At 63.9% G+C, this 25,140-nt stretch overlaps 2 protein-coding genes across 9 annotated transcripts in view; both read left to right on the forward strand.

Annotated features, from left to right (window-relative positions):
* Positions 1 to 19,160, forward strand: part of TPM2 (tropomyosin 2) — a 43,295-nt gene extending 24,135 nt beyond the window's left edge. For 2 of the 8 annotated variants that reach the window (XM_089779527.1, XM_075914746.2), the window contains 7 exons: positions 343 to 476; positions 5,038 to 5,155; positions 8,559 to 8,629; positions 9,072 to 9,147; positions 9,988 to 10,050; positions 11,040 to 11,109; positions 18,862 to 19,160. In XM_089779527.1, coding sequence (XP_089635653.1) covers positions 343 to 476; positions 5,038 to 5,155; positions 8,559 to 8,629; positions 9,072 to 9,147; positions 9,988 to 10,050; positions 11,040 to 11,109; positions 18,862 to 18,944 — 615 coding nt within the window. In that variant the 3' untranslated portion in view covers positions 18,945 to 19,160. Of the gene's footprint in view, positions 1 to 342; positions 477 to 5,037; positions 5,156 to 8,558; positions 8,630 to 9,071; positions 9,148 to 9,748; positions 9,825 to 9,987; positions 10,051 to 11,039; positions 11,110 to 11,556; positions 12,461 to 18,861 lie in introns of those variants that run through there. The other 6 variants (XM_089779525.1, XM_075914744.2, XM_089779526.1 and 3 more) reach the window with 3 other exon arrangements.
* On the forward strand, positions 12,600 to 18,907 carry LOC149524263 (uncharacterized). Its single transcript, XM_089779523.1, has 2 exons — positions 12,600 to 15,441; positions 15,562 to 18,907. The coding sequence occupies exon 1, from the start codon at positions 12,767 to 12,769 to the stop codon at positions 14,222 to 14,224; it is 1,458 nt and encodes a 485-aa protein (XP_089635649.1). The 5' UTR covers positions 12,600 to 12,766; the 3' UTR covers positions 14,225 to 15,441; positions 15,562 to 18,907.
* Positions 19,161 to 25,140: the final 5,980 nt, after the last annotated feature.

The following is a 25,140-nucleotide window of genomic DNA, read 5'->3' on the forward strand; positions in this document are numbered from 1 at the left end:
GGGGGTCAGCACTCACTGGCAGGGGTGGGCTCTGGCCCCAGCTTGCTCTGCTCCCAGCAGCGCTGTTCCTTGCTCCCCCTGTAACGTGGCTCAGAAGGTTAGTGCGGGCCTGGCGCTGACATCGGGCCCCCCAGTGTCCCTCCCCAGAAGTCCCCACCTGTAGCAGCCAGTCGCCAGAGTCCTCCAGGAGACTGAGCCCAGCTGCAGGGAGCGGATGGGTCGGCAGCCCTGGGAGGGGGCAGCCCTGCGGCGGTGGCTCCCGTGGGCTCTGCGCACTGCCGGTGGCTCTTGGCCCGTTCCCACTGTGGATGGGGACTGACCCTGGTGCTGCTTCTCCCGCAGGCTGAGTCCGATGTGGCCTCCCTGAATCGCCGCATCCAGCTGGTGGAGGAGGAGCTGGACCGCGCCCAGGAGCGCCTGGCCACCGCGCTGCAGAAGCTGGAGGAGGCTGAGAAAGCGGCTGACGAGAGCGAGAGGTGAGTGGCGGGAGGTGGGGGTGGCATGATGGGGGTCTCGTCCCTCGGGGGTGCCTGGGCTCTCTTCCAGGACCCAGTGCTGAGCCCCACGGCAGGGTGAGATGGGGCGGGCTGTTTGGGGCAGGAGATGGGGGGGGGGGGGGAGGTGCTGAGAGCTATTGAACCAAACTGTAAGCCCTCCACATGGGGAAGCATTTCAAGTTGGGGAGCAGCAGCCCCCATCCCTCGTTCCAGCACCTGTGGGCTGTTTGCAGCCTGCCAGAGGCCAGCTGTGCTCCGGCTGCCACGCTGTGCTGGTGACTGGCCTGCTGTCAAACGGGCCCGTGGACCCCTTCTCTCCTGCTTGGTGGGGGTCACGGGGCCCCCGGAACGGGGTCACGTTGTGCTGGCACTAAGGCTCCGTGGAGCTTTTCACACGCTAGACGTGGAGCGCGTCGGCCACTTGCTAATGGCGTGGCCTTAAGGGGGGCGGAAGGAGCAATGCAGAGACCCACGCGGAGGCGGTGGAAGGGAGCGATGCAGAAGATGCAATAGCTCCCAGACACGGCCCCGATTCTGGATGTGGCTGTAAGGGGCTGAGCAGATAGCAGATCGGCACGGTGCTGTCCAGAGTCACTCCCGCAGGGACCCCTGGATGGGCTCTGCCACGTGTGGGAGAGCTGGGTTCTGAATATAGACTCCAGCCCGTGGGCCATAAGTCAGGACTTGGGCCGTCGCCATGGGGTAAGTGACAGTCGTGCTCCAGGTGAGGTTTGTCGGCCCTGAAGCAGTCTCTTCTCTCCGGCAGTGAGCCTGGCGCCTTCACAGGGGAGGCTCTGCCTTCCCAAAGTGCCAGGCCTGGCTCCGCCCGCACGCCGCTCCCAGAACACGTACGGAAGGAGAACCAGGGCAGAGTGGTGTAGGCCCCAGCGCCCGCCCGCCACCCCATACTCCTGGGGAGGCTTGGCTCCCGGGGGCGGGGCCTGGGCAGAAGGGGCGGCGTTAGGTGGGGCTTGGCTTCCCCAGCCCTGCCGTCACCGACCACCTATGGGCACCTTCCACCTGAGCACAAAGGCCTGTGCCCGGGCGAGGGCGGGGCGTGCAGGGTGGAGGCCTTGCTGAGTCTGCACTGCCCTGTGAGGCTCTGTCTGCAGCGGCGAGCTAGAGAACCGGAGGGGGGAGCTTGGGCTGGTGCTTAGCCCCTGAGGGGGAGCCCCCTCCGGCCCAGGAAACCTGCCGCCTGTGCCCATTCGCACTGCACCCCGGGGAGAGAGTCCATTAGCGCTGAGAAGTGCGATTGGGGACCAGGGACGCTGGGCCTGAGCCACTGAGACTTTGTAAATAAGGCCCAAGGCCTTTGTCTTAACGCCCAGTTCCCTGGGAAGCCAGCGTGGGGTGCAGGGAGGGGTCAGAGCAGTGGGGGAAGGGCAATCTCTGGGAAGGGTCAGTACAGTGGGGAGCAGGGAGGGATCAGAGCAGTCTCTGGGAAGGGTCAGGGCAGTGGGGCGCAGGGAGGGGTCAGGGCAGTGGGGCGCAGGGAGGGGTCAGAGCAGTGGGGCGCAGGGCAGTCTCTGGGAAGGGTCAGGGCAGTGGGGCGCAGGGAGGGGTCAGGGCAGTGGGGCGCAGGGCAGTCTCTGGGAAGGGTCAGGGCAGTGGGGCGCAGGGAGGGGTCAGGGCAGTGGGGCGCAGGGCAGTCTCTGGGAGGGGTCAGGGCAGTGGGGCACAGGGAGGGGTCAGAGCAGTGGGGCGCAGGGCAGTCTCTGGGAAGGGTCAGAGCAGTGGGGCGCAGGGAGGGGTCAGGGCAGTGGGGCGCAGGGCAGTCTCTGGGAAGTGTCAGGGCAGTGGGGCGCAGGGAGGGGTCAGGGCAGTGGGGCGCAGGTAGGGGTCAGAGCAGTGGGGGAAGGGCAGTCTCTGGGAGGGGTCAGAGCAGTGGGGCGCAGGGAGGGGTCAGAGCAGTGGGGTGCAGGGCAGTCTCTGGGAAGCCAGTGTGGGGCATTAGTTCGAACTAACATTCCTAGGCGCTACACTAGCGCTGCGTTAGTTCGAACTTAATTGGAACTAGCGGAGCGCTTAGTTCGCACTAGGTAAACCTCATTTTACGAGGACTAACGCCTAGTTCGAACTAGCTAGTTCGAATTAAGGGGTGTGTAGCCCCTTAATTCGAACTAGTGGGAGGCTAGCCCTCCGCAGCTTTCCCTGGTGCCCACTCTGGCCAACACCAGGGAAACTCTATGCCCCCCTCCCGGCCCCGGACCCCTTAAAGGGGCACGGGCTGGCTACGGTGCCCGTGCCAGGTGCAAGCCTGCCAGCACCCAGCCAGCAGACCCTGCACCTGGCTTGGCTCGAGCCACCCACCCGATGCCCCCCAGCCCTCCCCCTCTTCCCGGGACCAGGTTGGCGGCTCCCAGGAGCTTGCCCGGGACCGCAAGAGGCGGGCACCCGCCTGGGCTAGTGCAGACATCGTAGACCTCGTCCACGACCTCCGCACTAGGCACAGGAAAGTGGCCGGCTAGGGCAGGAGAGCTGCCAGCCTGGCCACCCAGGAGCAGGTGTGCATGAAAATCAAGGGGGTCCACTGAGACCCCCGACCCTGAGCTTACAATGGCCGTCCTGGGTCAGACCAAAGGTCCATCTAGCCCAGTAGCCTGTCTGTCGACAGCGGCCAACCCTAGGGACCCTGGAGGGGATGGACCGGAGACAGTGACCAAGCCATTTGTCTCGTGCCATCCCTCTCCAGCCTTCCACAAACCTTGGGCAGGGACACCACTCCTACCCCCTGGCTAATACCACTCCATGGACCCAACCTCCATGACTTGATCTCACTTCCCTTTAAACTCTGTTCCAGTTCTAGCCTTCACAGCCTCCTGCAGCAAGGAGTTCCACAGGTTGACTCTTTGCTTTGTGAAGAACAACTTTCTGTTACTAGTTTGAAGCCTGCTACCCATTCCTTTCCTTTGGTGTCCTCTAGTCCTTCTTTATGGGAACTAATGAAGAACTTTTCTGTATGCACCCTCTCCACCCAACCCCTGCTTTTAGAGACCTCTATCCTGTCCCCCCTCCGTCTCCTCTTTTCTAAGCTGAAAAGTCCCAGTCTCTTTAGCCTCTCTTCATATGGGACCTGTTCCCAACCCCTGATCATGTTAGTTGCCCTCCCCTCTCCCAGCCTCTCTCTTCCCCTCTTCCACCTCCTTTTCCCAGTCTCCCTCAGTTTTGTTCAATAAAGACAGATTCCATTTTGAAAGACACGTTCTCTTTATTTTGTACATCAAGAAGAAGGGCTAGGGAGGGGTTAGTGGAAGGAGGTGAGGGAGGAATGGGGTACGTGCCCCCAATGGGGAGGACTGGGCTGGTTCTGTGGGCTTTTGGGGTGGAAGCTCTCCTGCAGCCCCCCAATTGCCCCCTCTCCCCAGATGGCAGCCTGCGGCAAGTGCAGCCGGTCTGATGGCCGAGTGCTGTGATGTGCCCAGTGTGGGTACTCCGGGCAATCCAAGCCAGGACTGCTTTGCAAGCGGGGCACCCCTGAGAACTGTCTGTCCGGGGTGGGGGTCGGGTCCCTTTAAGCACAGCCCTCGGCTAGCCTGAGACAGCATCTCCACGCTCTAAGTCCTAACCTGATGCCCTGCCGGCACTGCTTCCGGCCATCCTTAACCCCGCTTCAGGGTCCACTTAATGTGGACTTGCTAGTTTGAATTAGCAAAACGCTAATTTGAACTAGTTTTTAGTTCTAGACGCGTTAGTTCGAATTAGCGCTGTAGTGTAGACGTACCCGGAGGGGTCAGAGGCTGGTCACGGTGCTCCGAGAGGGAAGGCAGCCAATGTGTCTCCTGGGCAGACAGTTGCCCGGACCGGCGCCCGTGGCCCTGGGTTGGCAGGCCAGGCTCGGGAGCCGGCGCTACCAGCCTAGCTTGCGGGTGGCCGCAAGTGGGCTGGGTCTGATGCCCGGCAAGCCGCAGCCTCGGTGCAGCAGGCGTCGGTGAGCCTGGGCGGGTGGGCCCCTCTGGCTTGCTGTGAGGTTGGTGGTCTGGGCAGACGGGCAGCCGCTGAGTTTGCTCCTCTCCCCGGTGCGGTTTGTACTGGTGGCTCCCTGGCCGCGGGGTCTCTGCCCCCAGCTCTCTTGGCTTGGTGCTGGGTCTGCCACCTGCTCTGAGCCAGAGGACCCAGGCCAGGGCACCGTGGCTGTTGCTGGGACTCGGACGCGGCGGCGACGGGCACAGGACAAAGCCTTGCACAGCTGGAGGGGCCGCTGGCTCAGTGCTTGGTGCGACGGCGGGGGGAGAGGATGGGCCCTGGGCTGAGTGTGAGGCTAGTTCCTGAGACCAAGAGATGACTGGGACCATGGGTGCGTTTCGATTCCCTGGGGTGTGCACTGGGGAGCCGGGCGAGGTTGCAGCACTGTGCACTGGAGATCGGGGCGCTCTAGCTGGGAGGCGGGTCGGGGGCGGTGGCGGGGCGCCCTAGCTGGGAGGTGGCGGGGGGCGGAGACGCTCGGGACCCATAGGTTGGGGATCCCTGCTCTAGAGCGTGGCTGCGTTTGGGGACCGTCTGGATTGTGGCCGTAACACGGCGTCTGGGTTTCCTCCAGGGGTATGAAAGTCATCGAGAACCGGGCCATGAAGGACGAGGAGAAGATGGAGCTCCAGGAGATGCAGCTGAAAGAGGCCAAGCACATAGCGGAGGAGGCTGACCGCAAATACGAGGAGGTGAGAACCGGCCCTTCCCAAAGGCTGCTCAGCTGCCCTCTCCGGAGCCCCTGTGGCTCTGGCTGGCCTTGTGCCAAGGATGGGCTGGTGCACCGGCGCGCGGCCATTGGGTGGGGGCCTCCGGATCCTTTGGGGGCGTCACCTCCTGGCTACAGCCGCTTGCACAGGACAAGTCCACAGAAAATGGAGCACGAGACAGTGGGCCCCGGGCACCCTCTGCCCGGGGCCAGGGCCACGCTTGGGGGATGCCCCCCCACCAGCCCCTCTGCCCGGGGCCAGGGCCACGCTTGGGGGATGCCCCCCCACCAGCCCCTCTGCCCTGGGCCAGGGCCACGCTTGGGGGATGCCCCCCACCAGCCCCTCTGCCCTGGGCCAGGGCCACGCTTGGGGGGATGTCCCCCCCCACCAGCCCCTCTGCCCGGGGCCAGGGCCACGCTTGGGGGATGCCCCCCCACCAGCCCCTCTGCCCGGGGCCAGGGCCACGCTTGGGGGGATGCCCCCCCCACCAGCCCCTCTGCCCGGGGCCAGGGCCATGCTTGGGGGATGCCCCCCCACCAGCCCCTCTGCCCGGGGCCAGGGCCACGCTTGGGGGATGCCCCCCACCAGCCCCTCTGCCCGGGGCCAGGGCCACGCTTGGGGGGATGCCCCCCCACCAGCCCCTCTGCCCGGGGCCAGGGCCACGCTTGGGGGGATGCCCCCCCCACCAGCCCCTCTGCCCGGGGCCAGGGCCACGCTTGGGGGATGCCCCCCCCCACCAGCCCCTCTGCCCGGGGCCAGGGCCACGCTTGGGGGATGCCCCCCCCCACCAGCCCCTCTGCCCGGGGCCAGGGCCACGCTTGGGGGATGCCCCCCCCCACCAGCCCCTCTGCCCGGGGCCAGGGCCACGCTTGGGGGGATGTCCCCCCCCACCAGCCCCTCTGCCCGGGGCCAGGGCCACGCTTGGGGGGATGTCCCCCCCCACCAGCCCCTCTGCCCGGGGCCAGGGCCACGCTTGGGGGGATGTCCCCCCCCACCAGCCCCTCTGCCCGGGGCCAGGGCCACGCTTGGGGGGATGTCCCCCCCCACCAGCCCCTCTGCCCTGGGCCAGGGCCACGCTTGGGGGATGCCCCCCCACCAGCCCCTCTGCCCGGGGCCAGGGCCACGCTTGGGGGGATGTCCCCCCCCACCAGCCCCTCTGCCCGGGGCCAGGGCCACGCTTGGGGGGATGTCCCCCCCCACCAGCCCCTCTGCCCGGGGCCAGGGCCACGCTTGGGGGGATGTCCCCCCCCACCAGCCCCTCTGCCCTGGGCCAGGGCCACGCTTGGGGGGATGTCCCCCCCCATCAGCCCCTCTGCCCTGGGCCAGGGCCACGCTTGGGGGGATGTCCCCCCCCACCAGCCCCTCTGCCCGGGGCCAGGGCCACGCTTGGGGGATGCCCCCCACCAGCCCCTCTGCCCGGGGCCAGGGCCACGCTTGGGGGATGCCCCCCCCCCACCAGCCCCTCTGCCCTGGGCCAGGGCCACGCTTGGGGGGATGCCCCCCCACCAGCCCCTCTGCCCGGGGCCAGGGCCACGCTTGGGGGGATGTCCCCCCCCACCAGCCCCTCTGCCCTGGGCCAGGGCCACGCTTGGGGGGATGTCCCCCCCCATCAGCCCCTCTGCCCTGGGCCAGGGCCACGCTTGGGGGGATGTCCCCCCCCACCAGCCCCTCTGCCCGGGGCCAGGGCCACGCTTGGGGGGATGTCCCCCCCCACCAGCCCCTCTGCCCTGGGCCAGGGCCACGCTTGGGGGGATGTCCCCCCCCATCAGCCCCTCTGCCCTGGGCCAGGGCCACGCTTGGGGGGATGTCCCCCCCCACCAGCCCCTCTGCCCGGGGCCAGGGCCACGCTTGGGGGATGCCCCCCCACCAGCCCCTCTGCCCGGGGCCAGGGCCACGCTTGGGGGATGCCCCCCCCCCACCAGCCCCTCTGCCCGGGGCCAGGGCCACGCTTGGGGGATGCCCCCCCCCACCAGCCCCTCTGCCCGGGGCCAGGGCCACGCTTGGGGGATGCCCCCCCCCACCAGCCCCTCTGCCCGGGGCCAGGGCCACGCTTGGGGGGATGTCCCCCCCCACCAGCCCCTCTGCCCGGGGCCAGGGCCACGCTTGGGGGGATGTCCCCCCCCACCAGCCCCTCTGCCCGGGGCCAGGGCCACGCTTGGGGGGATGTCCCCCCCCACCAGCCCCTCTGCCCGGGGCCAGGGCCACGCTTGGGGGGATGTCCCCCCCCACCAGCCCCTCTGCCCTGGGCCAGGGCCACGCTTGGGGGATGCCCCCCCACCAGCCCCTCTGCCCGGGGCCAGGGCCACGCTTGGGGGGATGTCCCCCCCCACCAGCCCCTCTGCCCGGGGCCAGGGCCACGCTTGGGGGGATGTCCCCCCCCACCAGCCCCTCTGCCCGGGGCCAGGGCCACGCTTGGGGGGATGTCCCCCCCCACCAGCCCCTCTGCCCTGGGCCAGGGCCACGCTTGGGGGGATGTCCCCCCCCATCAGCCCCTCTGCCCTGGGCCAGGGCCACGCTTGGGGGGATGTCCCCCCCCACCAGCCCCTCTGCCCGGGGCCAGGGCCACGCTTGGGGGATGCCCCCCCCCCACCAGCCCCTCTGCCCGGGGCCAGGGCCACGCTTGGGGGATGCCCCCCCCCCACCAGCCCCTCTGCCCTGGGCCAGGGCCACGCTTGGGGGGATGCCCCCCCACCAGCCCCTCTGCCCGGGGCCAGGGCCACGCTTGGGGGGATGTCCCCCCCCACCAGCCCCTCTGCCCGGGGCCAGGGCCACACTTGGGGGATGCCCCCCCACCAGCCCCTCTGCCCGGGGCCAGGGCCACGCTTGGGGGATGCCCCCCACCAGCCCCTCTGCCCGGGGCCAGGGCCACGCTTGGGGGATGCCCCCCCCACCAGCCCCTCTGCCCGGGGCCAGGGCCACGCTTGGGGGATGCCCCCCCCCCCCACCAGCCCCTCTGCCCGGGGCCAGGGCCACGCTTGGGGGATGCCCCCCCCCCCCCACCAGCCCCTCTGTCCGGGGCCAGGGCCACGCTTGGGGGATGCCCCCCCCCCCCACCAGCCCCTCTGCCCGGGGCCAGGGCCACGCTTGGGGGATGCCCCCCCCCCCACCAGCCCCTCTGCCCGGGGCCAGGGCCACGCTTGGGGGATGCCCCCCCCCCCCACCAGCCCCTCTGCCCGGGGCCAGGGCCACGCTTGGGGGATGCCCCCCCCCCCCACCAGCCCCTCTGCCCTGGGCCGGGCCACGCTTGGGGGATGCTCCCCCACCAGGCCCCTGGCTTCTGTCTGCAGCGATGGTGGGTGGACGGGTTGTGGCCGAGCTCTGTTCCCACGAGGCTGCTTACAGGGCCTGCGTGGGCTGATGGGGTGTCTCTTGCTGGGCCTGCCAGGTTGCCCGTAAGCTGGTGATCATTGAGGGGGAGCTGGAGCGCTCGGAGGAGAGGGCGGAGGTTGCGGAGAGGTGAGTGCCGTCTGCTCCGGGCAGCTGAGCAAGGGCACAGGACTCTGGTGTCCCAGCCCCTATGTCCTGCCTCCCCCAAAGCCCCGTAGGAGGCTCCGGGATCCAGCCCTTGGGGAGCTGCCCAGACCCACCCCAGGGGACCTAAGCTGTGTAGGGCACTCAGCAGGGAGCCAGCATCCATGGCTGGGGTGAGTCCCCCCCCTTGGCGCCCCGGCAAGGGGCAAGACTGACTCGTTAGAGGCTGGGCGCACGGGTTCCTGCGGGGCTGCCATGGTCAGTGTCCTAGGGAGCCCCTTGTCTGCCTCTGCTCAGGCCGAATGGTGCTGCTCCCGCCCCGGCGCTGTCCTGTGTCCCCAGGCCTGGCCGGAGGGTGGGGGTGCCGGGAGTGCGAGCGGCTGATCTTGTTCTCTGCCCCCCCGGGTGCCCCCGCTCCCTCCCCCAGCCGAGTGAGACAGCTGGAAGAGGAGCTGCGCACCATGGACCAGACCCTCAAATCCCTGATGGCCTCAGAGGAAGAGGTACTGGGGCAGGGGACTGGGGAGACTCGCAGCTTCTTCTCTGTCCCTCTCTGCCTCTCCTGCCTCCAGACGGGCTGTCTCCTTTCCATCGCTCCTGGGAGCCCACTCAGCCGTTCCCGCTTCCCTCGCCGGCCTGCGGCTCTGGGCCTGGGCGTGGGCCTGCTGCTGCCTGGCTCGCCCACAGCTCTCCCTGGCAGGCCACCTCTTGTGCCCCAGGGTGCGCTGAGCATTGGCCGTGGCCCGGCAGGGGGAGAGACCTCTCCCAGCCCGAGTCTGTCCTGAGTCCTTTCCACTGTGCGGCTTGCAGGTGTCCTTGCGAGGGGCCCAGGCGGGCCAGGAGCAGCAGAGCAAATCGGGCGGGGGGCCCCGGTCCCTCTGCCTAAAACTTTGGGCTCTGCTTGCTGCTGAGCCACGCTAACTCTTCACTGCCTGAGCCTGCCTCGCGCATCCCAGCCGGGCGGTGGCTGGGCCAGAGGACACGGGCCAGCCTGCTGTCGCTTCCTCTCCATCTCAGCTGCTGTCTGTCTCTCTCCTGAGCTTGTCCTCTCTCCTTTCCTTCACTCCTCCCCCTCATCCGCGCGCCCTGGCCTGCCGCGAATAGTAAATGCGGGGACCTAGAGGAAGAGCTGAAAATTGTCACCAACAACTTGAAGTCCCTGGAGGCCCAGGCCGATAAGGTAGGCACCAGCGGAGAGCAGGCTTGGCGAGGTGCAGGGCCAGAGGGCTGCTCTCCCAGGAGGTGACTGGGGAGCTGGGCCCAGGGTGGGCCAGTCGCTGTGAGAGGGGCCCAGCGGGTACCGCAGGGAGTGGGCAGTGACTCAGACCTGTCTGTCTTCACAGTACTCCACCAAGGAGGATAAGTACGAGGAGGAGATCAAGCTGCTAACAGACAAACTGAAGGAGGTGAGACGCCCGGTGTGACGACGCGTCGGGGTTTTCCCATCTCCTGCACCCCGAAATGGCATGAACAGACTCCCCCAGCCAGTAGAATGGAGGTTGTTTATTGCTCCTCCAGCACAGCGCAGCACAGATGTAATCTGGTTACAGGAACTGGGGCTGAGAGGCCTCAGTGCCCCCCTTGAGATAGGGGAGTCCCAGCCCCCTCCCCAGCGCCTTATTCCCTGCCTTCCAGCCAGGAACTAACTCCCCCTCTTCCAGCCCTGCCCACAGCCAGGGCAGCATCCACCTCCCTTTGTTCCTCCCCATGGGGGGCCGCAGGTCAGACAGGTTTTTGAGTCACCTTTGCATAGTGAGGTTTTCCCTGCTGGGTCTTGCTCCAGACAGCAGAGGTCACCACAGCCCAGCAAGTACCCCCACTACGTCACCACAGCCCAGCAAGTACCCCCACTACGTCACCGCAGCTCAGCAAGTACCCCCACTACGTCACACCCGGGCAGATACCCTGCGGCAGGGCAGGGATCGCCCCCGCCCTCCTGGGGTGCACAGGTTGGCAGCAGCCTGGGACTGAGGCTTTGCTGGCTGGGGCAGATCCTGGGGTGTTCCGTGACCCCCTCAGAGTTTGCTGCCTCGCTCCCCCGAAAGGCTAGACCCACCATCCCCAGGGCAGGATGCCCGGATGTCCCCTGACGCCCTGTGCTTGAGGCCCTTGGGCCTGTGGGGCGGGGGTGCTGGCAGGAGGCAGGCAGGGTTCCTGGAGCAGAGCCAGCGTTAGCAGCCCGCTACGGACAGACGCGGAGCTTGGACGCTGCTGCTCCTCCGGCCGTGGCCTGGGCCCTCTGTGGCAGGGGGAGGCTGGGTGTGCTGCCGAGTCCTGTGGGAGGCTTGGCCGCGTGCCGTGTCCCAGCTCCGTTGCCTGCAGAGAGGCCTGGCCCAGGGGCTGCTCCCCGTTGGCCGGTCGGTACCGTCGCTAACGGCCCGTTTCCTGGCCCTAGGCCGAGACCCGAGCAGAGTTTGCTGAGCGATCCGTGGCCAAGCTGGAGAAAACCATCGATGACTTAGAAGGTAAAGACCCTGTCCGCCCCACGGAGCCCAGGCCACGCACTCAGCCCACGCCCCGGGCCGTGGGGCTGTGGCCGAGTGCTGGGATCCAGAGCGGGAGGGCCAGGGTCCCGGGTGGGTGTTGCAGACGGAGCTGCCCCTGTGGCTGGGGACCCAGTCTGAAGGGAGGGCAGGCAGGGTCCCCGTGCCAAGGGTCCCAGGACGCTCTATAGCCAGGGAAGGTTTGAAGAGTGGCCGGCGAACTCGGGCAGAGCGTGGCCTGGAGCAGTGAGGTAAGGGCGGGGGTGGGAGGAGCCTGTCTGAGGCCCGTGCACCTGTGAGCCCTGCCCCCCACCTCCACCCCCCCCACACCAGCCACACCTTTCTGGCTCATGCTCACGCTCACTCTTTCTCTCTCCCCCGCCCTGCTCTGCACCTGCCGCGGGCGCCCCCACTCCCTCCTGCCTGCAGACGAAGTGTATGCTCAGAAGATGAAGTATAAGGCAATCAGCGAGGAGCTGGACAATGCACTTAACGACATCACCTCCCTCTGAGCCCCCGAGCAGCCCAACACCACGGCACTCACGCTGCCCCCCTTCCCAGCCTGCTTGTGACCTAAGCTGCCAGGGCTGCCCCTGCCTGCCCGCCCCTCGGTCTCTGCCCTCTGCCTGGCCGGCCGTCCGTCCCCAGTGCTGCTGGCTGGCTGTGCTTGGCTCAGCGAAAGCGGCAGGAGGGGCGGGTCCAGGAGCAGTGCCCAGCCCCTCAGCCTGCAGTGCTCCATGCCCGGCTTTGCCCGGGTGCTGCAGTGGGGGGAGCTTTCAGGGGCTGATGGCAGGTGCACGGGCCCATCTCACTCCACAGCCTGGGCGCGGCTGCAGACTCGGGAGCGCTGGGAGCAGCAGGTGAAAGGGGGAGACGGTCCTGGCACAGCCCAGGCGAAGGGGCTAGGCTCCCCGTGCCGCCGAGTCTGGCCACTTTGTCCTGCCTGCAGCGTGGCCGTGCCTCAGAGCGGCTGCCCCATGTCGCAGGGCTGGGCCAGGGCCCCCAGCCTCGGGGGGGTGGAAGGGCCTGGCCTGGGGCAAAGGGAGCTGGACTTGGGCTGTCCCAAGAGGCAAGCTGCGGTGCCCCGTTGCTGGGAATGGGAAGGCGCCAGCTAGTGCCTGGATTGGGGTGGGCTGCCTGGGTGCCCCTCCCCCACCCCGCTGGAAGCAGCCCCCCCCGCAGCCAGGGTGGGAGGGAAACATCCCGGAGACTTGGCAGCCCTGCTGTCCCCTGCCCCCGCTCTGCGCTCTGCCTGTCCTGCTCACCCTCCTCTTGCGCTCCCATTTCACGACTCTCTCTCCTGGTCTCAATAAAGCCTTTTCTCTCCTTGGTTTCTCCTTGGTCTCCTTCATGCTGCTCTGGGTGTTTCACCTCCACCCTCATTGTCTGTCTCACTCTCATGCCTGCACATGGCCCTTTGCGGGGCTCCTGCTGTGTGCTCTCGCCGGCGGGGCGGGGCTGGGCTGGGCGCTGGAGCCTGCCAGTCCCTAAGCTCAGTCCTGCCCCGGCCGCTCTGGGCCTTGCTGGGGGAGCAGCCAGCCAGCTGCTCTGGAAAGGAGTACTCTCCTTGTCCCTGGGCTCCTTCTAGGTCCCAGGTCCCTGATCCTGTCTGCTCCATTGCCTGACCCTCCTGCAGCACATGCCCCACTCCGCAGCCCTGGCGGCTTGGCACCCAGCTGAGCGGGGCAGCACCTTTCCTTCCTGGGGCGGTGATTGGCTTTTCCCTGCAAAGAGCCATGTGCTCCCGGACCAGCTTGTGATCCAGCTCTCCCCAGCTGCAACCGTCTCCCCCTTCCTCCTCCAATGGGGCCGGGCCAGAGACCTCTCCCCAGCTGCAACCGTCTCCCCCTTCCTCCTCCAATGGGGCCGGGCCAGAGACCTCTCCCCAGCTGCAACCGTCTCCCCCTTCCTCCTCCAATGGGGCCGGGCCAGAGCCCTCTCCCCAGCTGCAACCGTCTCCCCCTTCCTTCTCCAATGGGGCCGGGCCAGAGACCTCTCCCCATCTGCAACCGTCTCCCCTGCAACCGTCTCCCCCTTCCTTCTCCAATGGGGCCGGGCCAGAGACCTCTCCCCACCTGTAACCGTCTCCCCCTTCCTTCTCCAATGGGGCCGGGCCAGAGCCCTCTCCCCATCTGTAACCGTCTCCCCCTTCCTTCTCCAATGGGGCCGGGCCAGAGCCCTCTCCCCACCTGTAACCGTCTCCCCCTTCCTCCTCCAATGGGGCCGGGCCAGAGACCTCTCCCCATCTGTAACCGTCTCCCCCTTCCTTCTCCAATGGGGCCGGGCCAGAGACCTCTCCCCAGCTGCAACCGTCTCCCCGTTCCTTCTCCAATGGGGCCGGGCCAGAGCCCTCTCCCCAGCTGCAACCGTCTCCCCCTTCCTTCTCCAATGGGGCCGGGCCAGAGACCTCTCCCCAGCTGCAACCGTCTCCCCCGCAACCGTCTCCCCCTTCCTTCTCCAATGGGGCCGGGCCAGAGACCTCTCCCCATCTGCAACCATCTCCCCTGCAACCGTCTCCCCCTTCCTTCTCCAATGGGGCCGGGCCAGAGACCTCTCCCCATCTGCAACCATCTCCCCTGCAACCGTCTCCCCCTTCCTCCTCCAATGGGGCCGGGCCAGAGACCTCTCCCCATCTGTAACCGTCTCCCCCTTCCTTCTCCAATGGGGCCGGGCCAGAGACCTCTCCCCAGCTGCAACCGTCTCCCCGTTCCTTCTCCAATGGGGCCGGGCCAGAGCCCTCTCCCCAGCTGCAACCGTCTCCCCCTTCCTTCTCCAATGGGGCCGGGCCAGAGACCTCTCCCCAGCTGCAACCGTCTCCCCCTTCCTTCTCCAATGGGGCCGGGCCAGAGACCTCTCCCCATCTGCAACAGTCTCCCCCGCAACCGTCTCCCCCTTCCTTCTCCAATGGGGCCGGGCCAGAGACCTCTCCCCATCTGCAACCATCTCCCCTGCAACCGTCTCCCCCTTCCTTCTCCAATGGGGCCGGGCCAGAGCCCTCTCCCCAGCTGCTGCAGACGGAGTTTTTCTCCTTCCTCTGGGCCATGGGGAGGTGGTCCCCTGGGTTCGGCATACACTGATGGCGTCTGTGCTAACCTGAGTTTCTCTTTGCACTAACACTCTCTCTCTCTCTCTCTCTCTCTCTCTCTGCTGCTGATGTCTCTGTTTTCGGTAGAACGCTCCCAGCAGGAGGCGGAGAAAAACCGTGTTCTCACTAACGAACTGCGGGTCATCCTTAACGAACTTAACAACTGAGCCAGGCTCAGCCCATGCCCTGCTTGTCCCCTCGCCTGTTCTGCGGGGTTCCAGCCCTGCCATCCCACTGCCTGTCGCCCAGGACTTCCCTTGCAGCCAGAGTCCTGGGACAGGTTCCACCAGGCTGGGTGGGCCAGGGCCGTGGCAAGTCCCTGCTGCTGGAGGCCCCCCGGCCTTGCAGCTCAGAGCCACCAGCCCACTAAGCGGCTGGAGTCTCCTGCCTCGAGCTGGCAGATTTGCCCCGGGGTGGAGCCTGCTGCCAGCCCAGCCCAGCGATTGGGACCCTGGAGCCCCCCTTCTCCAGTGAGTGACTGCTGGGCGGAGCCAGCTGCCCCGGCTGGGGGGACACGAACCTGCCCCCCCCTGCCCCGAGTGTCGTGCTCCCGGGAAGGGGAGACCAGGGGCTCTCTGGATGCTGCAGGACCAGGGTGGGAGCCCAGTGGCTTTGGCCCCAGCCTCTCTCGGCTGGGGCAGCACTTTGCAGGCACCTGCCGAGGGTGGAGCCATTGGCAGGGCGTCCTTGGCTGGTGTCCCAGGCTGCGGGCAGGTTCTGTGCAGCAGGGCTAGAAGAACTGGCTCCCGCAGTTCGTTAGCGCTGGTCTCTCTCCCTCCGTTCTCCTCTGTCTCCTCTTGAGCTCCGACTCTCCGTGGATCGCCATTCCCTGCCCAGTCCCAGCAGCCGGTCGGAACCTGGCACCTCCTACCCTGTATCGGCCCAGGCTCTCTGGGATGGGCCTCGCTCGCGGGGAGGCACCAGGTCCCGTTGGAGCACATGGCCCCTGCCACCTGACGGCCCATGCGCACTAGCACCTTCGGCGAGCCCAGGCTGAAGCCGGGGTGTGCAATTAGGCTGCAAGGATGGACTGGCCAAAGAGCCCTCCCGGGCCTCTCAGCTCTTGCTGCCCTGTGAGGTCAGGATGTGGCCCTGGTGGGACCTTGGATTGGAGCTGGGGTACGTGATGCTGTGTGGAAACTGGTCCCCAGCGACACGGAAATGTCTGTTCGTGTGCGGGTGTCTGGGTTTGCTCTCGTCTGGGTCGGTCTGTCCCTGTGTGCGGGCAGGTCTGTCTGTGTGTCTGGGTTTGGTCCCGTCTGGGTCGGTCTGTCCCTGTGTGTGGGCGGGTCTGTCTGTGTGTCTGGGTTTGGTCCCGTCTGGGTCGGTCTGTCCCTGAGTGCGGGCAGGTCTGTCTGTGTGTCTGGGTTTGGTCCCGTCTGGGTCGGTCGGTCTGTCCCTGAGTGCGGGCGGGTCTGTCTGTGTGTCTGGGTTTGCTCTCGTCTGGGTCGGTCTGTCCCTGTGTGCGGGCGGGTCTGTCTGTGTGTCTGGGTTTGCTCTCGTCTGGGTCGGTCTGTCCCTGTGTGCGGGCAGGTCTGTCTGTGTGTCTGGGTTTGCTCTCGTCTGGGTCGGTCTGTCCCTGTGTGTGTGCGGGTGTCTGGGTTTGCTCTCGTCTGGGTCGGTCGGTCTGTCCCTGAGTGCGGGTGGGTCTGTCTGTGTGTCTGGGTTTGGTCCCGTCTGGGTCGGTCGGTCTGTCCCTGAGTGCGGGCGGGTCTGTCTGTGTGTCTGGGTTTGGTCTCGTCTGGGTCGGTCGGTCTGTCCCTGAGTGCGGGCGGGTCTGTCTGTGTGTCTGGGTTTGGTCCCGTCTGGGTCGGTCTGTCTGTGTGTCTGGGTTTGGTCCCGTCTGGGTCGGTCGGTCTGTCCCTGAGTGCGGGCGGGTCTGTCTGTGTGTCTGGGTTTGGTCCCGTCTGGGTCGGTCGGTCTGTCCCTGAGTGCGGGCGGGTCTGTCTGTGTGTCTGGGTTTGGTCCCGTCTGGGTCGGTCTGTCCCTGTGTGCGGGCGGGTCTGTCTGTGTGTCTGGGTTTGGTCCCGTCTGGGTCGGTCGGTCTGTCCCTGTGTGCGGGCGGGTCTGTCTGTGTGTCTGGGTTTGCTCTCGTCTGGGTCGGTCTGTCCCTGTGTGCGGGCGGGTCTGTCTGTGTGTCTGGGTTTGGTCTCGTCTGGGTCGGTCTGTCCCTGTGTGTGTGCGGGTGTTTGGGTTTGCTCTCGTCTGGGTCGGTCGGTCTGTCCCTGAGTGCGGGTGGGTCTGTCTGTGTGTCTGGGTTTGGTCCCGTCTGGGTCGGTCGGTCTGTCCCTGAGTGCGGGCGGGTCTGTCTGTGTGTCTGGGTTTGGTCCCGTCTGGGTCGGTCGGTCTGTCTCTGTCTGTGGGCGGGTCTGACTCTGCACCTCTGGGTCTGTGTGTCTGGGTTTGGTCCCGTCTGGGTCGGTCGGTCTGTCCCTGTGTGCGGGCGGGTCTGTCTGTGTGTCTGGGTTTGCTCTCGTCTGGGTCGGTCTGTCCCTGTGTGTGGGCGGGTCTGTCTGGGTTTGCTCTCGTCTGGGTCGGTCTGTCCCTGTGTGCGGGCGGGTCTGTCTGTGTGTCTGGGTTTGGTCCCGTCTGGGTCGGTCGGTCTGTCTCTGTCTGTGGGCGGGTCTGACTCTGCACCTCTGGGTCTGTGTGTCTGGGTTTGGTCCCGTCTGGGTCGGTCGGTCTGTCCCTGTGTGCGGGCGGGTCTGTCTGTGTGTCTGGGTTTGCTCTCGTCTGGGTCGGTCTGTCCCTGTGTGTGGGCGGGTCTGTCTGGGTTTGCTCTCGTCTGGGTCGGTCTGTCCCTGTGTGCGGGCGGGTCTGTCTGTGTGTCTGGGTTTGGTCCCGTCTGGGTCGGTCGGTCTGTCCCTGCGTGTGGGCGGGTCTGGCTCTTTGCATGTCTGGATCTGTGTGTCTGGGTTTGGTCCTGTCTGGTTCGGTCGGTTTGTCTATCCTTGTGTGTGGATAGGTCTGTCTCTTGGCATGTCTGGATCTGTGTGTATGGCAGGATTTTAAAGAAGCCTTATTAAAGGCACAGGAAGAAACCATCCCGATGTGCAGCAAGAAAAGCAAATATGGTAGGCGACCAGATTGGCTTACTGGGGACATCCTTGGTGAACTTAAACAGAAAAAGGAAGCTTACAAGAAGTGAAAACTTGGCCAGATAACCACGGAGGAGTATAAATATACAGGCAGTCCCTGGGTTACGTGGATCCGACTTATGTCAGATCCCTACTTACGAACGGGGTATGGGAACCCCAAACTAGCTGCGCCCTCCCCAGCAGACCGCCGAGACGTGCCGCAGGGGTCCCGCTGCCCGCGTCCTCCGCGGCGAGAAAAGACGCTCCGCGTCTCCCTGGTCTGCTGGGGGGGGAGGGCCCGCAGCTAGTGCACCCCCCCCCCCCCAGCAGACCAGTATTTTCTCGCCGATGCCTGGGGTAGAGCAGCTGGGGGGCTGCCGGGTTGGTCCCACAGTGCCGAGGTGCGGCGCTACTGGACCAATCCAGCAGCACCCCAGCTGCTCTGCCCCAGGTGTCCCTAAGTCAGCAGCTGCTAAAACTGATCAGCGGTTGACTACAGGAAGCCCGAGGCAGAGCTGCTCTGCCCTGGGCTTCCAGGAATCAGCTGCTGATCAGTTTCAGCAGCGACTGACTTGGGGACGCCTGGGGTAGAGCAGCTGGGGTGCTGCCGGGTTGGTCCAGTATCGCCAAGGTGCGGCGCTGCGGGGACCTACCTGGCAGCACTCCAGCTGCTCTGCCCCAGGCGTGTCCGATTCAGCCGCTGCTGGTCAGTTTCCACAGCGGCTGAATCTGGACGCCAGTTCCGACTTACATACAAATTCAACTTAAGAACAAACCTACAGTCCCTATCTTGTACGTGACCTGGGGACTGCCTGTATTGCTCGAATGCCGGGGGGTTATCAGGAAGGCGAAAGTGCAATTGGAATTGCAGCTGGTGAGGGATGTGAAGGGGAACAAGAAAGGTTTCTACAGGAATGTTAGCAATAGGAAGGTGCTCAGGGAGGGTGTGGGGCCCTTACTGGATGAGGGAGGTAACCTAGTAACAGATGATGTGGGGAAAGCTGAAGTACTCAATGTTTTCTTTGCCTCTGTATTCACGGACAAGGTCAGCTCCCAGATGACTGCACTAGGCAACGCAGTCTGGGAACGCTGTGGGCAGCCCTCGGTGGGGAAAGAACAGGTTAGGAACTATTTAGAAAAGCTAGAGACACACATATCCATGGGTCCGGATTTAATGCATCCGAGGGTACTGAGGGGGCTGGAGCACAAGACCTACAAGGAGAGGCTGAGAGATTTGGATTTGTTTAGTCTGCAGAAGAGAAGAGTGAAGGGGGATTTGATAGCAGCCTTCAACTTCCTGAAGGGAGGTTCCAAAGAGGATGGAGAGAGGCTGTTCTCAGTAGTGACAGATGCAGAACAAGGAGCAATGGGCTCAAGTTACAGTGGGGGAGGTCTAGATTGGAAATTAGGAAAAACGATTTCACTTGGCTGGTGGTGAAGCACTGGGATGGGGATGGGTGGGTCAGTCTTCTTGCATGTCTGGATCTGTGTGTCTGCGTCTGATCCTTTCTGGCTGTGTGTGTGTCTTTCCGTCTGTCTGGCTGCGTGTCTGCATGTCCTTTGTGTTTACAGAGAATCTGGCCAGTGCCAAAGAGGAGAACGTTGGCATTCACCAAGTTCTAGACCAGACCCTGCTGGAGCTGAACAACCTCTGAGCCGCTTGAGAGCTCCTCTGTCCACCTGTCCCTGCACCTGAACCCCACTGGCACCCTCTGGAGGTCACCAAGTGAACTGCATCATGGCCAAAGCCACACATCCATGAGAAGGGAAACCCTGCGGCCTATACCCTGGCCTGGGGCGTCTTGTCTGTGCACAGCCAGATCGGCTCTGTCCTGTCTTCATGTCCAAAAATTAAAGCAAGTTTAACAAGATGGACAGATGTCTGGTCTCTAGCTGGGTGGGGTAGGGGGCAGGAGAAGCTGCCTGCAACTGGAAGCCTCTGTCCCTCCCAGCTCATTTCAAGGAGGCTCTTGGCCTGCCTGGGTACACTGGAGCCAGCCCCCTCCAGTTGCTATCAGGAGGGGTGGGGGTGGAAGACTTGCCCACATAGGGCTTCCCTGTCTTTGGGGTTTGATGTCCTGGGTCAGTTTGTCCATGCTGTAGGAGCAGGCACCGCTGTAGCTCAGGGCTACCCCTTTCCACCTCTCAAAGGCAGGGAGTCCTTCCTTGTGGCTCTGAAGAACTGTGGATTAGGATTCCTGGCAGTTTGAAGACACACTTCTTTTGTGCCATCATATCTGGGATTTGGGGCGAGGTTCTTGCTCTATCCCCTTAGCTTCTCCCTCCCTCCTCGTCCCACCTCTGGTGGGTGGTCGCTGGGTGGATTTGCATAATTCTGCAGGTCCAGGCTTGCATCATTGTTCTGGGCAGACATCCTGGGCAGTGTGACACTGGAGAGAGAACTGGTGTGTGGCTAGCTACCACCTGCTCATGGCACCAGGGCGTCTTGTTTGTGTGCACCAGGAGAGTTCTCTCAAAGCGCCAGCTGCAGGCAGCATAGACTTAGGCTGCTGCAAGCTAGTGATTTGCCCATCCCATCTTGTTAGTCACGTGCCCACTTCCTTGTCTTCTGGATGCCTGCAACGTCCACGACCCACTACCTCGTTGGGAGCAGGGCAGCCTAGTCACCAGGCTCAGCCCAGTTCAACACACGTGCTAGCACCAGGCTTCAGCATGGCGCCCGTTAAACCAAGCTGATGTTTATTTACTGGCGCTTGGGGCGAAGATTCATGTAAAAGTTGTTGGCTACACAGGTGACAGAAAACACAAAGCCAAACTGAGCTGCGCTCATTGAGAGCTTTTCCTGTCTAGCGAGGTGTTTAATTCTCTGGCACAGCGCCTGGCCCGGCCGGGAGCTGGAACTGCTGCCCGTGAGATGCGCTGGCAGGCGTCTCCGCCATAATGACACGGCCTTGGGCCCTCGCCCTGTTCAGAGCCTTTTCTCGGGGCTCCTCTGTCCCTCTATGCCCAGGCCTGTGTCTGGGCCGGGGGAACCCCGCCCGGGGTGGGCTGGACACACGCTGGTTCTGGCTCTTGGGTGAGTTAGCTGAGCCCCGACCCACTTCGGGTCACCTCCTATACTTGGACCCTCAGCACCTACGTTCACACAGCTCGCCCAGCTCCTCCCTGGCAAAGGTTGGGCAAGAGCCGCGGGGCTCCGCGAGCGCTTAGCCGTGGGCCGAGACCATTAGCAAGCCGGACCCCTCCGCCCCAATGCCTTGGCTCAAACACTGCAAAGCTGGCCAAGACAAGGTGGGTGAGGTCACATCTTTTATTAGGCCAGACTCTGTCGCAGAGAGCGACAAGCCTGGAAACTCTCCGCTAAATACAAGGGGGAAGAAATCACAATCCCAGGGCTGCCAGAGGCCTCGGGTCAGCGCGTCCAGCCCCCTGCCCAGAGCAGGACTAACCCCAGTGGTTTAGCACTCAGAGTTAGGCCCCTTCCAGGTGCAATGGCTCATCAGAGGAGAGGGAAGGGGGCAAGGGCTATGGGCTATACGCTCATGTAATGAGCCACACATCCAGGCTGTGTCTACACTGGCACGCTCTTGCGCAAAAACATGCCGCCTGTCTACACTGGCTGCGCGTTCTTGTGCAAGTAAACTGATGTTGTACTGTAGAAAATTAGGGCTTTTTGCGCGAGAACTCTGACGCTCCCTCTCAGGAAGAAGCCCTCTTGCGCAAGAGCTCTTCCAGAGGAAGCCAGTGTAGACAGGCAACATGAATTTCTTGCGCAAGAAGCCCCTGTGGTTAAAATGGCCATCGGAGCTTTCCTGCGCAAGAGAGCGTCCACACTGCCATGGATGCTCTTGTGCAAAAGCACATGCCAGTGTAGACACTCTCTTCTGGAAGAGTTTTTGCACAATAACTCTTCCGCAAAAGAGTCCTTGTGCAAGAATCTGCCAGTGTAGACGTAGCCCCGGTGCTGGTCAGTCCATGATTGTCAGGATCTGGTAAAGTGATGAATTCAGTGTGGATTGGATAAATGGACGGTAAGATGGATAGAAAGATGGCTAGAAGGCCGGGCCCAGTGGGTAGTGATCAATGGCTCGATGTCAGGATGGCGGTTGGTTTCTAGCGGAGTGCCCCAAGGTTCGGTTCTAGGACTGGTTTTGTTCAATATCTTTATTAATGACCTGGAGGGGGGGATGGATTGCACCCTCAGCAAGTTTGCAGATGACATTAAGCTAGGGGGAGAGGTAGATACACTTGAGGGCAGAGATAGGGTCCAGAGTGACTTAGACAAATTGGAGGATTGGGCCACAAGAAATCTGACGAGGTTCAACAAGGACAAGTGTAGAGTCCTGCACTTGGGATGGAAGAATCCCAAATATTGTTCCAGGCTGGGGACCAACCAGTTAAGTAGTAGTTCTGCAGAAAAGGACCTGGGGGTTACAGTGGATGAGAAGCTGGATATGAGTCAACAGTGTGCACTTGTAGCCAAGAAGGCTAATGGCATATTAGGTTGCATTAAGAGGAGCATTGCCAGCAGATCCAGAGGTGTCATCATTCCCCTTTATTCGGCTTTGGTGAGGCCGCATCTGGAGTATTGTGTCCAGTTCTGGGCCCCCCACTACAGAAGGGATGTGGATGCATTGGAGAGGGTCCAGCAGAGGGCAACCAAAATGATTAGGGGGCTGGAGCATATGACTTATGAGGAGAGGCTGAGGGAATTGGGTCTGTTTTTTTGGTCTGCAGAAGCGAAGAGTGAGGGGGGATTTGAGAGAAGCCTTCAACTTCCTGAAGGGAGGTTCCAAAGAGGCTGGAGAGAGGCTGTTCTCAGTAGTGACAGATGCAGAACAAGGAGCAATGGGCTCAAGTTGTGGTGGGAGAGGTCCAAGCTGGATATTAGGAAAAACTATTTCCCTAGGAGGGTGGGGAAGCACTGGGCTGGGTTCCCTAGGGAAGTAGTGGAGTCTCCATCCCTAGAGGTGTTTAAGTCTCGGCTTGACACAGCCCTGGCCGGGTTGATTTAGTTGGGATTGGCCCTGCCTAGTGCAGGGGGCTGGACCTGATGACTCCTGAGGGCTCTTCCAGCTCTGTGGTTCTATGAACTCATGCTCCCGGGCCCGTCTTTGGACCATTGTGCAGGTTTGCTGTGAGGCTCAGGACAGCTGCAGTGATCGCAGTGACATGTTCACCCCCAGTGACCGGGAGTTTGTCTTGTCCCTTTCCCTGCTGAGGTCCTGCGAGCACTCCTGATTGGTCTGATTTCACCATGTAATTGCTGTTGGGCCAGAGATCCCTGGACGAGGCCCCACACAGGCAGCAGTGGTGCTAGCTCTGCAGGTTCGGCATTGGTTGTGCTGGCAGGGCCTCGTGTGGCCTGGCAGTGAGGCCAAGCAGCCTCTCTCTGGACTTGAGAGCCAGAGGCCACGCCATGGCCCGGTGGGTGGAGTCAAACCTGCCCCGCCCTCCCTGCTGGAAGAAGAAAGGGAGGGCCCGGCAGTTCAGCTGTGTGGGAGCTGGGGAAGGGACAGGTGTGTGCACCGTGCTGCAGCATGAGCTTGTGCAGTGCCCCTGGAGAGGAGTAGCTGGCTGCCATGTCTGCTGAGGGGGGTAGGAAGTAGTGGGGAGCCAGACTGGTGCTGGAGCAGGGGTCAGTGTGTTTTGGTAGGGTCCCTGCTGACCTAGCGGTGAAACTGTTTGGCACTGTTTGGACCCTGGGATGGGGCCCAGTGGGATAGGCAGGGCCCAGATCCCCCGGGTGTGGCCTGTTCACCCCTAGGCCAGAAGGCCTGTGCAATATCTGTGCCTGGAGATGGAGCCTGGACTGTTTGCCGGCTGCCTTAGCTGGGCAGGCTAAAGCCTGTCTGCCCCGCTCAGAAGGCTGTGGGTCAAAGACCGTACAGGCTCGGTTCTGCCCTGCCCAGGAGGCCAGAGCCCTAGACTCTTGACCAACAGCAGCCCTAGCCCTGAGACTCTGGGCTAACCCTGCTCAGCACCACCAGTGAGACCTGAGCCAAAGTGCTGCTGCCTGAGGCAGGGAGGTGCCTCCCTCGCTGCTCCAGAGCAAGGGACCGCAGCACTTGGTGGAGAATGCGGGCATTGTCCTTCCCCTGGGACAAGCAGCCGAATGTAGGTCAGCTTGAAACCGAACTCCTCGGCCTGCAACTGGGCACCCCTCTTGCTCTGGCTGCTCAGGGGAGGAATGCAGCACACTCTGCACTTTCCCCTGCTTCCTGACTGGGGAAGAAGAGCAGCAGTGACCGGGTATGTGCAGCTGCAGCCCCCCCCCCCTGGAAATAGTGTCCTTGGCGTTCCCCCAGCACTCACCCCGCCCTGTTTCCTGAGCCCCTTGTCACTCCTGCACACCCCTGCCCTGACTGCACCCCTCACAGCCCTGCCCTGAGCTCCCCGCACTTACATTTCTTACAGGTACCGTGGTATCATACTCCCCTGCCCCGAGTGCCCCCAGGGGGTGTAATTCAACGGTACCTATAAGAAACTTCATTTACTTTCACCTGGGTTCAGTCAAGTCTGAGCAATCTCCCAGCTGCCTTCAGGGCCTTCCACAAAAGGAGAGAGATGCTGTCCTGATTTTCTGGGGTTGGGGGTCAAAAACCAAAGGAACCTTTCCCCCACGTCTGTGTCTGTGCCCGAGAGGTAGGAGCTTTTACTGGACCAGCTCCTGGTGGTGAGCGAGACGCCCGTCCACTGAGATACAACGCCACGGAAAACAGCCCTGGGAGCTGCAGACTTTAGTCCGTTCTCTCTCTGGGGTGCCCCTCAGTTCCCTCCTGAGTGTGGCTGCAGGGTGGGGTGACTCGTCTACTTTCCCCTTTTGGTTCCAGCAACAAGCCAGCCCGTGAGGGAAAAGCCAAGCTGATGGCCCAGCTACAGCAATCTGCACGCTACCTGCGATGGGGGTGTGTGTGCGCATGTGCCAGACGGCTGTCCAGCCCACAGAAGGGTGAACATGCTGCCCTGGGCTTACTCTGCCACTGCTGGCAGCCTGCAGGGAGGCCCCAGCCCGAGAGGGGGAACGTGTTTGGGTAGGGGCTGCTGACCCACGGACAAAGCAAAAAAAGAAACAAAAGCAACCCCCACCTCCCTGCAGAGGAAGACTCCGCATATTCCCCTTGCACACCAGAGCCTAGGGGGCCCACCTACTAGATTTTGTGGGGTTCTGTGTGGAAGGGGGCTGCAGGGAAGCAGGCTTGGGGAGTGGGGTCTGGTGGGCAGGGTGCAGGTGTGGAGTGGGGGTCTGGGAAGGAGGGGGGGCAGGAGTGGGCTAGGAATAGGGGGTGGAAGGTTCTAGGTGGGAGGGGTTGCAGGAATGAAGTGGGGTCTGAGCAGGGTGAGGGTTGCAGGAGCAGGGTCTGGGCAGGAGGGGGGGTGCAGGAGCAGGGTGGGGTGAAGAGTCTGGGCAGGAGGAGGCCTTAGGTTCCCCACCTCTGCCTCAGCCCCTTGTGGCAGATGCAGGCAGCTGTCAGCCAAGCAGGTGTGTGTAACCAAGAGGCACTGAGAGGGGCATCTACTGTACAGCCTAGCCAAGAGCCAGCTGGCTTTTAGCTCCTGCTCTAGTCCCTGCAGTGGCAGGGTCAGTCCTGCCCACCCAGTACGCCAGCTTTCCTCCATACACAGGTAAGCCCTGGGGCAGGAGGTGGGATCTGACACGGGGGGGGGGGGGGCGCACAGAGAGACCAGTGCAGCCAGTCTCCATGGCCTCCCACTACTGGGACTAGCCAGGGCTGGAACCAGCTGGGATGAACGTCCCCAGCTCAGAGCCATGTGGTCTGAGCTGCTGGGGCAGGATGGCCAGACAGACAACCTGCAGGCAGAGCGCTCTTCCCTCCGCAGAAAGAGCCCAGCACCCACCCCGAGCAACTGGGAAGGGGTGTTTCCTCT

Source organism: Pelodiscus sinensis, chromosome 6 (assembly GCF_052426305.1).
Source record: "Pelodiscus sinensis isolate ZL-2025 chromosome 6, ASM5242630v1, whole genome shotgun sequence".
In the NCBI taxonomy this organism is placed as follows: Eukaryota; Metazoa; Chordata; order Testudines; family Trionychidae; genus Pelodiscus; species Pelodiscus sinensis.